This window comes from Sceloporus occidentalis, unplaced genomic scaffold, assembly GCF_023333645.1.
Source record: "Sceloporus occidentalis isolate IW3139 unplaced genomic scaffold, rSceOcc1.0.p SCAF_4, whole genome shotgun sequence".
In the NCBI taxonomy this organism is placed as follows: domain Eukaryota; kingdom Metazoa; phylum Chordata; class Lepidosauria; order Squamata; family Phrynosomatidae; genus Sceloporus; species Sceloporus occidentalis.
Window position 1 is genome coordinate 30,976,231 of NW_028316984.1, and position 15,368 is coordinate 30,991,598.

At 38.0% G+C, this 15,368-nt stretch overlaps 1 protein-coding gene across 4 annotated transcripts in view; it reads left to right on the top strand.

The window, feature by feature from the left end:
- The window catches only part of NCKAP1 (NCK associated protein 1), an 86,738-nt gene that overhangs the window by 57,107 nt on the left and 14,263 nt on the right, over positions 1-15,368 (top strand). For all 4 annotated transcript variants that reach the window (XM_089519618.1, XM_089519619.1, XM_089519620.1 and 1 more), the window contains 7 exons: positions 126-258; positions 3,782-3,901; positions 5,799-5,938; positions 6,573-6,704; positions 9,059-9,277; positions 9,781-9,911; positions 11,301-11,398. In XM_089519618.1, coding sequence (XP_089375744.1) covers positions 126-258; positions 3,782-3,901; positions 5,799-5,938; positions 6,573-6,704; positions 9,059-9,277; positions 9,781-9,911; positions 11,301-11,398 — 973 coding nt within the window. The remainder of the gene's footprint in view (positions 1-125; positions 259-3,781; positions 3,902-5,798; positions 5,939-6,572; positions 6,705-9,058; positions 9,278-9,780; positions 9,912-11,300; positions 11,399-15,368) is intronic.

Sequence of the window (15,368 nt, forward strand, 5' to 3'; positions counted from 1 at the left end):
TATGTGGACTGTAGATGAAATCTGCATTTGAAGTTTATTATGTACTTGGTCACATCTATTATATTTCTTGATTTACAATTATTTTGTCTGTGTTGCATGAAAACTTAATTTTTGTTTCCAAACAGCTTTTATAGCCGTGCTTTTGAGAAGATGTTTCAGCAATGTTTGGAATTGCCTTCTCAATCCAGATACTCAATTGCATTCCCACTGCTTTGCACTCACTTTATGAGCTGCACTCATGAGCTGTGCCCAGAAGAGGTAATATATTTTAAAGTACTACTTGCATAGATAGTAAGAGAATCTGAGTGACATTACAGTTTTCATTTATCCATGCAGTGGTAGGATTGTAACATTAAAAAAAAGTAGAAGTGGTCCCTTAAAGTGAATGTGTAGTTGTAACCGACTGTAGGGAATGGTGCTCATCTCTGTTACTAAGCCGAAGAGGCAGCATTGTCCGAGGACTACTCTGGTGGTCATGTGGCCAACTGACTGCACCGAACATTGTTACCTTCCCACTGAAGTGGTATCTATTTATCTACTTTCATTTGCATGCTTTCGAACTGCTAAGTTGGCAGAAGCAGGTACTAGTAACTGGAGCTCACCCCATCATGCAGCACTTAGGCCTCAAGCTGCCAACCTTCCAATCTTCCGATCATTAGAATTGGTGTCTTAACTACTAACCGCTACATCCCATGCAGGATTGTAACTTAGTTGATATTTAAAAATCGTAATTTGTTACCATAGGCACTCCTCTTCATGTTTGAGGAAAAACAAATAGAGTACTCCAAATTTGCAGGCTTATGCTACTTACAAATCAGTAGTTTTTATCTCAGCCACATCATCAAATAATATAGTCTTTAAAATATTCTAACTTATTATTAAACTATTTATATTCCACCTTTCCATAACAGCTCTGAAGGCAGCTCACAATCAGAATTTTAAAAACTCGGGATTTTAAAAATGATGAACTGTTGTGGAGAGAAAAGGCAAGCAAAAATAGACAACAGAAATTGGCTATTTAAGGCTGAAGGCTTCACTAAAAAGTTACGTTTTGGTGATTTGCCCCCCTCCCCCCAAAAAAAGCAGAATGATAGGCCTTCTTTGGGAAGAGTGTATAGCATTGCCCATATTGCCATTTGAAAGAACCTGGCATGCATCCTCCCCAAGTGTTTTTGGATGATGGAGAACAGAGTTAACAGGACTCAGTTGTTGAATGAACCACATGAGCAGGTCTGTGCAGAAGGAGATAACCTAGAAGATTTAGGTGCAGCTATACTGCATTATTGGAGGAACATTTTTTTTGAGTGACCAAATTTCCTTAGGACAGTAATGTGTTGGGGACCAAACCTTACAGAAAAGCGGCATTCTTATCTCTTCTTTCTCTCCACCCAACAATCAGCTGGGAGTGGGGGCTTGCGGAGGTGAGAGATTAGTCTTGCAACTGGCCTGAACTAGTTACTTACAAAATTATTTGAATTACGCTGAGGGCTACATGTTGGACATACCCCTGATTTGAGACCTTGCTAATGTTGTTGTTAATGTTTATTAATATAGACAGTTTTTTTCATTTGCCAAACTCCAGCACTGCTGGTAATATCGGTCCTCATCATCCTCCAGTCCTTGGAGTTGCCTGTAGATCAGCTTCAGGGATGCTTTCTGCTCTCTGGAGCAGGTTTTGAGGTGCTTTGGCAGCTGTAGCAGGGAGTGGGTTGCATGCAGGGGTCCAACTTTGGGCATAGCACAATAATCTCAGTGTGTGCCACTCTTAATAATTATGATACAGTGATTCCTTTTGGATTGAACTAACCTGTGAATAGTTGTAGCATTATGACACAGGTTTATTAGTTATACACAGTTTGTGTTTAGTGTGAATTCTGTACTCCTAAGAGTGAAACTTCTAAACTTATTAAAGCTTTTTGATGCTTTATGTGTTGACACAATAACTTTTTTCTTCTTTTTACATAATATGCTTACTTAGGACATAAGCAGCAGTTGTGTTTCATGGAAGTTTTTTTTCTATTTCACACACCTTTTGAATAGTGTTCCACAATACATAAATAACAGCGTTTGACACCACTTTATCTAACATAGCTTCATCCAATGGAATCCTGGAATGTATAGCTTGTGACGGTCTGTCAGAGAGCTCTGGTGCCTCACCAAACTACAAATACCAGGATTCTGTGTGATAGAGTCATGGTAGTTAAAGTGGTGTCAAACTGCCTTATTTCTGCAATGTGGATAAGCCTCTGCTCTTCATTATTCTTCTTCTTTGTAAAGCAAGCAGTGAGTGCCAGGGCTTATAAAAGCAGATCCTATTAAAAGACTCACACAGATCATAAGTATTTAATGTTTTCGCTCTTGATTGTCATTCTATACTCTGAGATAGCCAAAACTATGTTACATTCGTGTATGTAAAGAGAAACTATGAAATTTAAATACTGCTGTTCAAAAGTTTGAATAGGATATTTTTATATCAAAGCAATGCAAAGAAAGTAAACAACCACATATTGCCCCAAACCTGCTCTGGAGTATCAACTCCCAATGTGATGTTTGCAAAGAGAAGTAATATAGGTATGCAAAGCTAGCAATGTGTATACTGGTGGAGAGAGTAAAGTATCTCATGTCTGATGAAATAAAAAGAGTTAAACGTAGAGTTGCATGATTTTCCAGGAAGCTGAAGATGCAAGGTGATTTTTTTAGTGTTCCTTCCCCCTATAGCACCTGTGCCCTTTCACATCTACTCACATTAATGGATCCAACCCAGGATATTCAATGCAGTGGTCTGCTAGTGATCGTGAAAGTGATATGTGCATGTGCAAAAAGTGGAGATGGGGAGCAGTTACAAAAAGAAGTGTTTGTTGTTATATTTTGTGTTGTTTTTATGTTGAATTGTTCTGTGAGAAGGAGAAACAAATAAAAACAGTGAAAATTTTGCCAAGAGGAAAGGCATAACGTTCAAAAGAGGGAGGGAATTTGTAATTACATGCTCTCATTAGATAGCTTTAATAGTTTGGATTATTGAAATAAATTGAATTGTATATTTTCGTTATGTATGTTCCCTTAGCAACTGTTTTGGGATAGAAATGAAGTTACCCACTGTGATAATATATTTTCTTTCTGATAATGCTGAGGGTTGAGCCTCCTTGAATATATTTATGAAAGGTTGTGGTATAATGCCATAAAGAAACACATGTTCAATCAGCTTGTAAATTGAAGAGGAAATCTTCACTTGAAGTACTTTCTAAGTGTCCCAAATTCAGTAAAAGAAGGCATAATATTTTAATGATTTGCACATGGAAAATAAGATGCCAGTTCATTTTGGAGCACATTTTCGAAAGACAGTATGTTGAAGCTTATAGCTATTTAAAAACCTCTTTCTCAGCACTTGTTTCATAGAAAACCATGACAAGACTTTTTTTTTCTTAAACAGGCATTTGAGAGAATTTTTCCCCCCTACACAGTCATTTCATGTATACGTAGTATACATGTTATAGAACAGAAAAATTATGTATGCTGTCACTGTCTCTATGTGAGGGATATTTTTTTCCAGTGGCTGGGTTTTGTAAAAAGTTAAGACACTCCTGTTGAGAGTGTAGCTCAAACAATCTTTTTGAGGCTCCATAAATGAGATTTGCTTCCAGTTCTCTTAATGATGTGACATGATTTATGGTTGTTCTTTGTTTAAATGGCATTTGTGCAAATAGGTTTCAGTAATAGATAACCATTAGTTACTTATGGTAAAAAAAATTCTAAAAAGATGTTTGTTCCTTTATCTTCATAGAGACATCACATTGGTGACCGTAGCCTCTCCCTTTGTAACATGTTTTTGGATGAAATGGCTAAGCAGGCTCGAAATCTTATCACAGACATTTGCACAGAGCAGTGTACTCTAAGTGACCAGGTAGGAATTTTATCACTAGACCATGCCTACGCCTAAGGACATATCATTATCATGTGTGAGAGACAAAAAAATAGAGGTTCTTTTTTCCCTCCTGCCCCCAGGACAAAATTTGAGTTTTATTGATAGAAAATTGTTGGTGGGGGAAATACCCCGGGATACTGTTTGTTTTTTGGAATGAATGATATCCTTCTATATACAAGGTTTCACTCACCCAAAATGACAGCTGCTGTATAATATGAAAAATAGTACAGGTTGAATATCCCTTACATAAAATTTCAAAATCTGAAGTACCCCAAAATCGAAAACTTTTTGAGCTACAACACAAGTAGCGTAGTACCTGTACTGTATTTGCAAGACGAGAGTGACACAGCTGGAGAGAAACACAAGAATTTGTTAAATGGTGGGAATCCATGCCATTTTCCATGCTACCATTTCACAGCTCAGTCTCTCTCCAGCCTCATTATGTCTCATGATGTATATCCAACTACAGGTATTCCAAAATCCAAAAACATCTGAAATACAGAACACTTCTGTATGTGATATAGGGTGTGTCTTGGGAGTTTCTCTGCCCACATTTATATTTCTTTGCTGCCACCACCTCCTTCTCTGTTGTCATTGCACAGACACATAATACTTGGCTAAGTATAGGCTTTCAGGAGCAGCTGCAGCAGTGACGAAGCTATACCTTCTAACACTGTAGCAGTTGGTGTTTGGTTGGAGCAGAAATTCGCTCCCTCCTTCCTTCCTTCCTTTCCCTCCCTTACTCTTCTCCCGCCAGTGTGGCCCAGCCAAACACCCAACTCCTGTAATGTGGGAAGAGGTGTCTTCACTGCTGCTGCAGCTGCTGCTCTTAAGAGTCTAAACTAGTCAATGTTTTGTGTGCAGCAAAGGAAGCTCGATGGTCTCAACAAAAAGCGTGTGGTGATAGTAGTGGTGGTTGGGGGCCAGAGGGTGAGATGTGAGGAGAGGTGACAAGCATTTGCGAGATCCAAAAAACTGCTGTGTGGAAGATCTGGCTTGTGTTGGTGCAGTTAGGTGAAGAGCAAGTGGTGTTCTTTCTTGAAATTGAACAACTAATATGAGGAGAGAGGATTGCCACTGAACAGCTGAGATGCAAAGAGGTGCCAGTTCACCTGTTTTGAATGCTTGAGATGGGAATTGTGCTACAGCCAGTTAAAAGTTTGTATTCTGTGAATAATATTTCTCTATTCATTAATCATGTTATTGCCAATTCACACTGTACAAAAAAAGATTTATAGCAGAACTATAATTATTATATTTAATATAATTATATACTTATAATTATATAATTATAAAACAGAATTATAGCAGAGCCCTGGTGGCACAGTAGTTAAATGTCTGTACTGGAGCCACTCACAAATCAGAAGGTTGTGAGTTCAATACCAGCTAGGGGCTCAGAGTTGGCCCAGCCTGGCATCCTTCCAAGGTTGCTAAAATGAGTACCCAGCTTGTTGGGGGCAATTAGTTTACACATTTTAAACCATTTAGAGAGTGCTTAAGTTCACAGATAAGCAGTATAGAAATGTACTTGCTATTGTTATTATACTATTTTTGTTTGCCAAGTTATCTCCTGTTCTACTATTAAACTAAAAGAGTAGTTGTGCATTGAAATCACTTTAGGTAAGTTCTAGCCAGATAATATTGCTATTAGTGACTGAATAGTTTGCAAATGTATAAAATATTGGAAACAAAATGGGAAAAATGAATTTTTAAAAATGAAATTTGCGGTTAACAGGACAGAGTATAATCTGTGAAATGGTGATTCGTTTTTTGGGGTTGGTTTTTATTTTTATTTCTTATTTTTTATTTTATTTTATTTTTGGTGAACCATAACCCTTTTTTGAAACTAAAGGTTGGTTATTTCTTTCTTATAAAGTTGCTGCCAAAGCATTGTGCCAAAACCATCAGTCAAGCAGTCAACAAAAAGTCAAAAAAGCAGACGGGTAAGAAAGGTGAGCCAGAAAGGGAAAAACCAGGAGTAGAAAGCATGAGAAAAAACAGGCTGGTGGTGACCAAGTGAGTATTTTTAAAGAGATTAATCCTTATCTTTCTTAGCTTCTGTTTGGTGCAAAACACACTGCAGAAATAATCCAGTCAGTGCTAGGAAATCCTGGGAATTGAACTTCATTATGGCACCAGAACTCTCTGACAGAAAAGGCTAAATGCCTCACAGAACTATTGTTCCCAGAATTTTCTAGCATTGAGCCAAGGCAGTTAAAGTGGTCTCAAACTGGATTATTTCTGCAATGTGTTTTGGATCTTTGTTTCTTACATAAGTTTTGAATTTCTCTTCATATGCATTTTAAATCCAGAGCCAGGTTAAAGTAGTTATAGATACTTTTTTTAAAACAAATGTTTATTTTCTAGAAATGACTTTATTAAATTTTAGTTCTGCACAGCAAGCCTATTTTAGCAGCTTTTCTATTCAACAATTTAATGAGACAAAAATAAATCTCATATAGTCTATATGCACAATGCTCTTCTTACTTTGTGTAAATATACTACAGTATATGATATTAGTAAGCTAGACGGTCCATTATCATATATCCTCCTTTTAAGAAATTGTTGAATCTCTAATGTTTTTGATGTTAATCATGTGACATCTATAATTGTGTGAATATGTTTATTTTCTCATTATCCTCTCCCCAAGTCTGGACAAACTGCACACAGCACTTTCTGAGCTCTGCTTCTCAATCAACTATGTTCCAAATATGATTGTTTGGGAACACACCTTTACTCCAAGGGAATATTTAACGTCTCATCTGGAAATCCGCTTTACCAAGTAAGGCTGATTGGCAGTTTTAGTTATGGTGGATAATGTATTTTTTAAACTGAAATATTCATTAAAATGTTATTTGAAGAAGTGTGACGTGGGTTTTTAAAAACACCTGGAGTATTTTTGGCAAAAAATTGCCATGTAAAACAATAGGTTTTTACATCAGTTAATTCATACCTTTTCCAAGAAAATGTTCTTCATAATATTGGCTACCTTTAGGTCTGCTTTGTTTCAACAACAGACTTGTATCAGGTGTTTTCAGAACAGTTTCTGAGAGTTATCAAAATGTGTGAAAAAGAAACTGCCATGTTTGTCAGTTACTTATTGTCTCCCTTCACTTATGGCTGCTCACAATGGATTTACAGAGGAATTGAAGTAAATTGAAATGTTATGCTAATAACCCACTGCCCTTATAACTCCAAGAGACTTATATACTTCAACAATCATAACATTCCGATGGCTTAGAAAATACTCTTGGCATCTGTGTTAGGACTGGCCCCTCAGGCATTCATAAACTCTGTGGTACTTGCACCTGCAGGGACCTTCAAATCCTTGGGACTTTGTTGCAGTTGGAGGCCTTGCACTATGTCCAGCTAAAGGAAGGTACCTTGATGCATTGCCACTGATCCCCTGATCTCTGATAACCCAGAAATAGTCATGTTGGAATGGTGGTGGTGGTGGTGGTAGGGTTATGCAGATTACTAGGTGGGCTTGGGGCTTTTGGCCATTGTTTGGCCAGAAGAGAATTCTGACCTTTGTAACGACTTGCAAAGTGATTTGTTTTAGTATAGGTTGGACATATGTCATCATAAATTATTAAGGATGCCAGCCATATGCTTATTTTTAATGTATTGGAGGGAGTAGGTGAGGGAGGCTTATTTGTTGTCCCCTTTTCTCCATATTTTGGTAACCAGCAGGCTGAATAAGGGATTCAGTAGGCAGCTGCTGTTTACTTTGCCTGTTGTAGGGAGGCACACACAGCTAGAATAGAATTCTGTTTTTTCCCAGATCAAAGTTTATTGCATTATTTGGTGCAGCAGACCCAGTGCTGCAACCAAGTCTTTTTTTAAAATGATATTGAGGCCCGTCCCTATTTTCTCCATATTGTTTTTCTTCTGGTGCCATTTTTTTGCCCAGGCTCTGCTTCATTAACTTAGGTATACCTGTATACAGAGAGCCTTTTCCTAGCCTTTAAACAAGCAGTTGTTAACAGAGAGCAGAAAAGTTGGACTACCAAAGAATAGTTCATTTTACTATTTAAAATATGGTTAGTTTCATAACCCATATAAACATATTCTGCTATTTATATCTTAAATATTTCTCACTGTGGGTGGGTTGTTACTGTGCCATTTGTATTTTTCTTATGTGCCAGTTTCTGATATAAGACCTCTAAAAGCATGTCTGTCAACAGGGTAAACTTATAAAAAAACAACTAACAGAGTTCTTTCAGTACTGAGACTTATTGGCTAGGACTTAATAAAATAGTCATTTTTAAAAAATTGTATTCTCATCCAATATAAACAAACAATTAATCCTGCGTTGACATTTCCAATTTGTTGGATTTTTTTTGTTTGTGGGGTATTTTCTGCTACCTTCCTACCAGCTTAATAGTTCACCATACACCTTAAGTTTTGCATGTTAATTTTAAAATAATTAAGATTTGATTTAAGGAATCAGTTCTGTTTCACAGAGAGGAAAAATTATGTACAGGCAGATGAGCTATACAGGACAAAAGATGTGCAACCCTGTTGCTTAATATCTGGGATCCTGTAGTATCAGTTTGAATTGGTCTAATCATTATCTATTCTAAGTATGCAATAGAGTCCTACTTCTAAAGGAAGATGAGCAAAAGTTATTAAGGCAAGAACTGAGATCACACTTATTTTAACAGTGTCTCATGACTATTGCTGTTAGGTATAAATATGTTCTTAAATCACTTTTTTAACGTAATGATGCACCTTTTCCCATACTGAAATAAATGGCTGGCTACAGTTTGGTATTAGACTTTCTAGATTTTTAAGGCATCTTTCTCAACTTGACAATGGAAGAATTGCTTTCTTTTATTGCAGTTTGAAGATGTTTAAGACCTGGCATTGTGCTTGCAGTAGTACCTGGGTGATATCAGTATCCTTCAGGATGGCTGTTAAGTTGTAAATGCCCTAGATCTGTTTGCTCAATAGACTTGTAAGAGACCAGGCCTGAAATCTGGCCATTCTCATGATAAAAATAATTATGTGATGATACCTTACATTTCAGTTTTCTGCCCATAATTTCCATTCAATATCATTCTGTATTGGCATTAACCAAGCAATAGAATTATTGATTCATTTCATTCAAGTGCAATTTTTTGTCTCCCAAAGGTCAATTGTTGGCATGACAATGTATAATCAGGCAACACAAGAGATTGCAAAGCCTTCTGAGTTGTTAACAAGTGTAAGAGCTTACATGACAGTGCTCCAATCAATAGAAAACTATGTACAGATTGACATCACAAGAGTGTTTAATAATGTTCTCCTTCAGCAAACACAGCATTTAGATAGTCACGGGGAGCCAACTATTACCAGTCTGTACACAAATTGGTAAGAATTTCACTTATACCTTAAAATCTGTACCCTTTTTTTGTTACTGTGAGTGGCAAGCTTTTATATGAAAAGAATTGGGTGGTGAAGTACTATAAGATGGAAGAGAAAGCAACAAATCACATCTGGTAATGTGAATTGTGAATTTAAAGTTAGTTTGAAATAAGGCTCTGCTTCTCTGCACGACTTGAAACTGAGTCTCATTTATTTAGAAAATTGAATTGTGTAATATTTGAATAGCAGATTTCACTCAATGTAGTGTTGCTGTCTCCTAACCTGTGTTTCCTTTGTGAAGAACCGTTTATTTAAATTAATATTATTAGCCATTGAGAGGATATATTTAGGACTTGCCACATTTAATATACATGAATTGGTATGGTTTAATAATGGCTTTCAAAAGCAAAATTCATTTTTGTATAATTTTTATCAAATTTGGTGTATTAAGAAAAATAATGGTGGAAATTTAATTGTCTATTTTGAACACAATTTGGTTTTTCTTTAAGGTATCTGGAAACCTTGCTAAGGCAAGTCAGTAATGGACATATAGCTTATTTCCCAGCAATGAAAGCATTTGTGAACTTGCCTACTGAGAATGAACTGACATTTAATGCAGAAGAATATTCAGATATTTCAGGTAAGTTTTCCATAGTTAAATGTAACAATTTGTTTGTTTGCAACAATTATTTTGTTAACATTTTGTTTTGCTTTGTTTTACATTAATTCAAGAATCTTTCCTACATGGAAAAATTCTGATTAGTATATTGGAAGGAGACATGTAAAAATTTCGACACATATTTTTTATTTATTTATTTATTTATTTGCACAATGGAGTTTTCTGCTCCCACTACAGCACATTCCCAAAACCTGCTCTTGAAAACTGAAGGAAAGGGCTATGGTGAGATATGGGGGGCTGAGAAAATCAGGAGAATTTGGGGCTACCTTGCTCAAATGGAAATGCCTTTCCACTGCTGCAAGTCATCTTTAGATCCAGACCTCAGTCATATATTCCAGAATTACATAGTTGGACAGTCTGGTGCTCTATTTCTTTGGGCTTCTTTTGATGGGCTAGTGAAACTTTCCTGTTTGAACTAGCTTTGGTGGTTTCTAGCAGTCTGTATAGTTCATCTTAGATTAGTTTGTTGTTAATTGCCATCAAGTCAGCTTTGACTTATACGAGAAACCTTCAAGATACCCTCCTAGCCTTTAATACAGAAGATACAGAAAGAATAAAGGCCAGATCTTTCCTTTCAACAAAGGCAATGAAAATATAGGCACTTTCTGGTTGGCATAATAAAGTTTGGTGTTTGAGTTTTGTTTAACGGTCTGAATTTTTGCAGGTTAGGGTGAGATGGCAATTAATAGCAACTGATGACAGTTAACAACAATGTAAGCCTTTCAACAAAGGCAATGAAAATATAGGCACTTTCTGGTTGGCATAATAAAGTTTGGTGTTTGAGTTTTGTTTAACGGTCTGAATTTTTGCAGGTTAGGGTGAGATGGCAATTAATAGCAACTGATGACAGTTAACAACACTGTAAGCCTTGTGTCTGGTATAATGAAATTATTTTAGGGAGGGGAAGGCAATCTGATGAGCAAACCTCTGGAGAGAGTGGCTCAGGTAGCGGTGTGGAGAGTACTTGGAATTCATTTTCATCTGTTTTGCACTGTACGCTCACACACACACAAGTATTTTATTACAGTGTATCCGCACCATACACAGCTTTCAGCTTACGCTGAAGCCACACCACAGGAAAAACAGCGACACACGTGCTGCACCACACCGCATGCATATGCTCTATTGTTTTCAATGGGGCTCGAGCATACAAGTTTTTTCCCTTGCTCATGGGGGTCTGAAATGGATCCCCCGTGTAAGAGAAGAGCCCACTGTACTATGTTATTTATCAACAGCTTTTGAGACAGGGCATATTGAAAACTAAAATAGCCCTAATAGAGTGGAGTAACTAGGTTAAATTAAGCTTATATAATTAGTGTGTGTAACATGGATACATTTTTTATTCCACAGAAATGAGGGCGCTGTCAGAACTCCTTGGTCCATATGGCATGAAGTTCTTGAGTGAAAGTCTCATGTGGCACATTTCCTCACAAGTTGCTGAACTCAAGGTAATGTTCATTGTTACTCTATGATTATTGCTTTTATAATTAAAAGCAGCATGTGTAGTAACATGAATGAAATAATATATGGCCTGGATCTAAATACAGTGTGCCCGCACCATACGTGGGCGCACCATACGTGGCTTCCAGCCTACACGGAAGCCACATCAGACAATCACGCACGCACTCCACAGGCACACACCCCATTATTTTCAGTGGGGCACAAACATAAGTACTTTTTCCCTTACGCAGTGGGGTCTAGAATGGATCCCCTGTGTAAGAGAAGGGTCCACTAACTATTTTAGAGTAGCCTGTGCTTTTGTATTCATTTCTTTGATTATTTTTTTTTACCACTTTTGCTTTGAAAAGAAAACTTCAGAAGCCAGTTTTGCATTTCTTGACAAAGGCAAAGGTCTGGTGTTACTTGGGGCAGCTGTTCAGGCAACACATGTCGAGAACAGCCTTAGGTTCATGGGATTAGTTATTAGGAGCTTCTCACATACGACTTAACTGTTTCTATGTGAGCTTCCAAACAGTTCATTCTTTATCTGGAGAAGCATGTGGCTCATTTCATTTCTGTTGGTTGCAATTCTGATACTGTTATTCAGTCATTACTGGCCCCTGTGCAATGACTTGCACAAGTATTCACCCATCATTGCCTCTCCCACTTTTTGTTGTTTCAACTTGGAATTGAAATGGTTTTACTTGACCTAGTTAATGGAGTACAAATGGTGGGATCCTTAGGTGGAAGTGATCATGTACTCCTGGAGTTTGTTATACAATGGAAAGGAGAAACCAGGCATAGTCAGACGCGCATTCTAGATTTTAGGAGAGCGGATTTTAGTAAACTTAGAGAAATACTGGGAGTGATCCCATGGTCAGGAATACTAAAAAATAAGGGAGTTCAAGATGGATGGGACTTTCTCAAAAGGGAGATACTGAAGGCACAATTTGAAACAGTTCCAGTGAGAAAGAAAAAGGGGAGAGGTCTCAAGAAACCAGGATGGATGACTAAGGAACTTTCAGCTAAGCTAAGTTTTAAATGGAACATGTATAAGAAATGGAAAAATGGGGAAATCACCAAAGAGGAATTCAAACAAATAGCAAGCACATGTAGTTGTAAAGTCAGAAAAGCTAAAGCACAGAATGAACTCAGGCTTGCTAGAGAGGTTAAGAACAATAAAAAGGGCTTTTTTGGATATGTCCGCAGCAAAAGGAAGAAAAAGGAAATGATAGGGCCACTGTGTGAAGAAGATGGCAAAATGCTAACAGAAGACAGAGAAAAGGCAGAATTACTCAACACCTTATTTGCCTCAGTCTTCTCAGAAAAGGCAAAGGGTGCTCAACCTGAGGATAATGGAGCAGAGAACAGAATAGGGGAAATTCAGCACAGAATAAGTAAAAAGATAGTACAGGAATACCTGATTAATCTAAATGAATATAAGTCTCCAGAACCAGATGAACTACATCCAAGGCTATTAAAAGAACTGGCAAATATAATATTGGAGCCATTGGCAATAATCTTTGAGAACTCCTGGAGAACAGGAGAAGTCCCAGCAGACTGGAGGAGGGCAAACGTTGCCCCCATCTTCAAAAAGGGGGAAAAAGAGGATCCCAACAATTATCATCCAGTTAGTGTGACATCAATACCAGGAAAGATTCTGGAGCAGATCATTAAACAAAGAGTCTGTGAACATCTAGATGGCAATTCCATAATCACAAAAAGTCAACATGGGTTTCAGAGAAACAAATCATGCCAGACAAATCTTATCCTTTCTTTGATAAAATTACCAGCTTGTTAGATGAAAGGAATACTGTGGATATAGTATATCTTGATTTCAGTAAGGCCTTTGACAAGGTTCCCCATGACATTCTTGCAAACAAGCTAGTGAAATGTGGGCTAGACAAAGTAACTGTTACATGGATTTGTAATTGGTTGACCGGCCGAACCCAAAGGGTGCTCAATAATGGCTCCTTTTCATCCTGGCGAGAAGTGACCATTGGGGTCCCACAGGGCTCTGACCTGGGCCTAGTGCTGTTCAACATCTTTATCAATGACTTGGATGACAGAATTGGGGGCATACTTATCAAATTTGCAGATGACACAAAACTAGGAGGAGTAGTTAATACCCCAGAGGACAGGAACAACATTCAAACTGGCCTGAATAGACTAGAAAGCTGGGCCAAAGCTATCAAAATGAAATTCAACACGGAGAAATGTAAGGCACTGCACTTAGGGCGAAAAAATGAAATGCACAGATATAGGATGGGTGACTACATGTGAAAGGGACCTAGGAGTCCAAGTAGACCACAAGTTGAACATGAGTCAACAGTGTGATGCAGCAGCTAAAAAGGCCAATGTAATTTTAGGCTGCATCAATGAAAGTATAGTGTCTAGATCAAGAGAAGTTATATTCTGCTGTGGTCAGGCCCCACTTGAAATATTGGCCTGTTACAGACAGCCAAAATAAAGCTGCTTCGAGTCACAGTGGAGGTATGGTGTTTCAATGATGCATGCGTCCTAAGAGGCCCTATGAGGAATGCCTTAGAGAGCTGGGGATGTTCAGCCTGGAGAAGAAAAGGTTAAGAGGTGATATGATAGCCCTGCTTAAATATTTGAAGGGATGTCATATTGAGGAGGGAGCAAGCTTGTTTTCTGCTGCTCCATAGACTAGGACAATGGATGCAAGCTACAGGAAAAGAGATTCCACCTCAACATTAGGAGGAACTTCCTGACAGTAAGGGGTGTTTGACAGTGGAACATACTCCCTCAGAGTGTAGTGGAATCTCCCTCCTTGGAGGTCTTTAAACAGTTGGCCATCTGTCGGGGATGTTTTGATTTGGATTTCCTGTGTGGCAGGGGGTTGGACTGGATGGCCCTTGCGGTCTCTTCCAACTCTATCATTCTATGATTCTATGATCTTGTGCTTGATATATACAAGACACTCAGCATTGTGAAGATTCGAATATTTTTATGTGACACAAAATTTAAGTAAAAACAAACTTGACATTTGTTGGGTGCATAAATATTCACCCTCCTCAGTCAGTGTTTGATAGAAGCATCTTTGGCTACAACTTTTCTTGGATAAGTCTCCAACACCTTTCGGGTCTATATCCTGCAGTTTTTGCTCATTCTTCTGCTCTTGGTTGGGGACTATTGGGAACCAGTCATTTGTAGATCTTGCCACAGATTCTTTACTAGATTCAGGACTGGGCCTTGACTGGGCCATTCTAAGATAATTCTTGTTTTTAATTAAGTCCCGTGTTATTTTATCTGTGCATTTAGGATCATTGCTGGAAGGTAACTTTGCCCTACTCTCAGATCCCTTGCAGTCTGAAACAGGCTTTTCTCTAGCAATGTCCTGCATTTAGCTCTATCCATCTTGCCTTTAATCATGATGATTTCCCCAGACTCTGCTAAGAAGAAGCATCCTCACAGCATGATGGTGCAACCACAAATAATGTTTTTCAGCAAGGCAAAAAGGTTCAGTTTTGGTTTCATCAGACTAGAAAACATTTGTCCATACTGTATGTTTGCTGTATCACATATTCTTTTGCAGACTCCATGTGGGTTTTGATTGTGGTTTGTTTCAACAATCGTTTTCTTCTTGTCACTCTTCCATAAAGCCCACTTTTCTGAAGCATCTGGGTGATAACTGTGCCTTGGATCGTTTTCTTCTCTCGGGTTCAGATCTTGCCAGCTCCATCAGAGTAACCATTGGCCTTTTGGTTACTTCTCTGATGCTCCAGGGGATGTTTGTAGACCAACCCTTAAGAGCCAACCCTGACTGGTTCTTCAGCTAACCTTATCCCAGACATGTTTTGATAACTGTTTATGATATGCATCTTCACAGTGTTGAGTATCCTGTGTACTTCATGTTATAACTGCTGTGTTTTTAACTGATGTATTTTAACTGGTGTTTTTGTTAATTGATGTTGTTCCCTGCCTCGAACCATGGGGAGAGGTGGGTAAGAAATA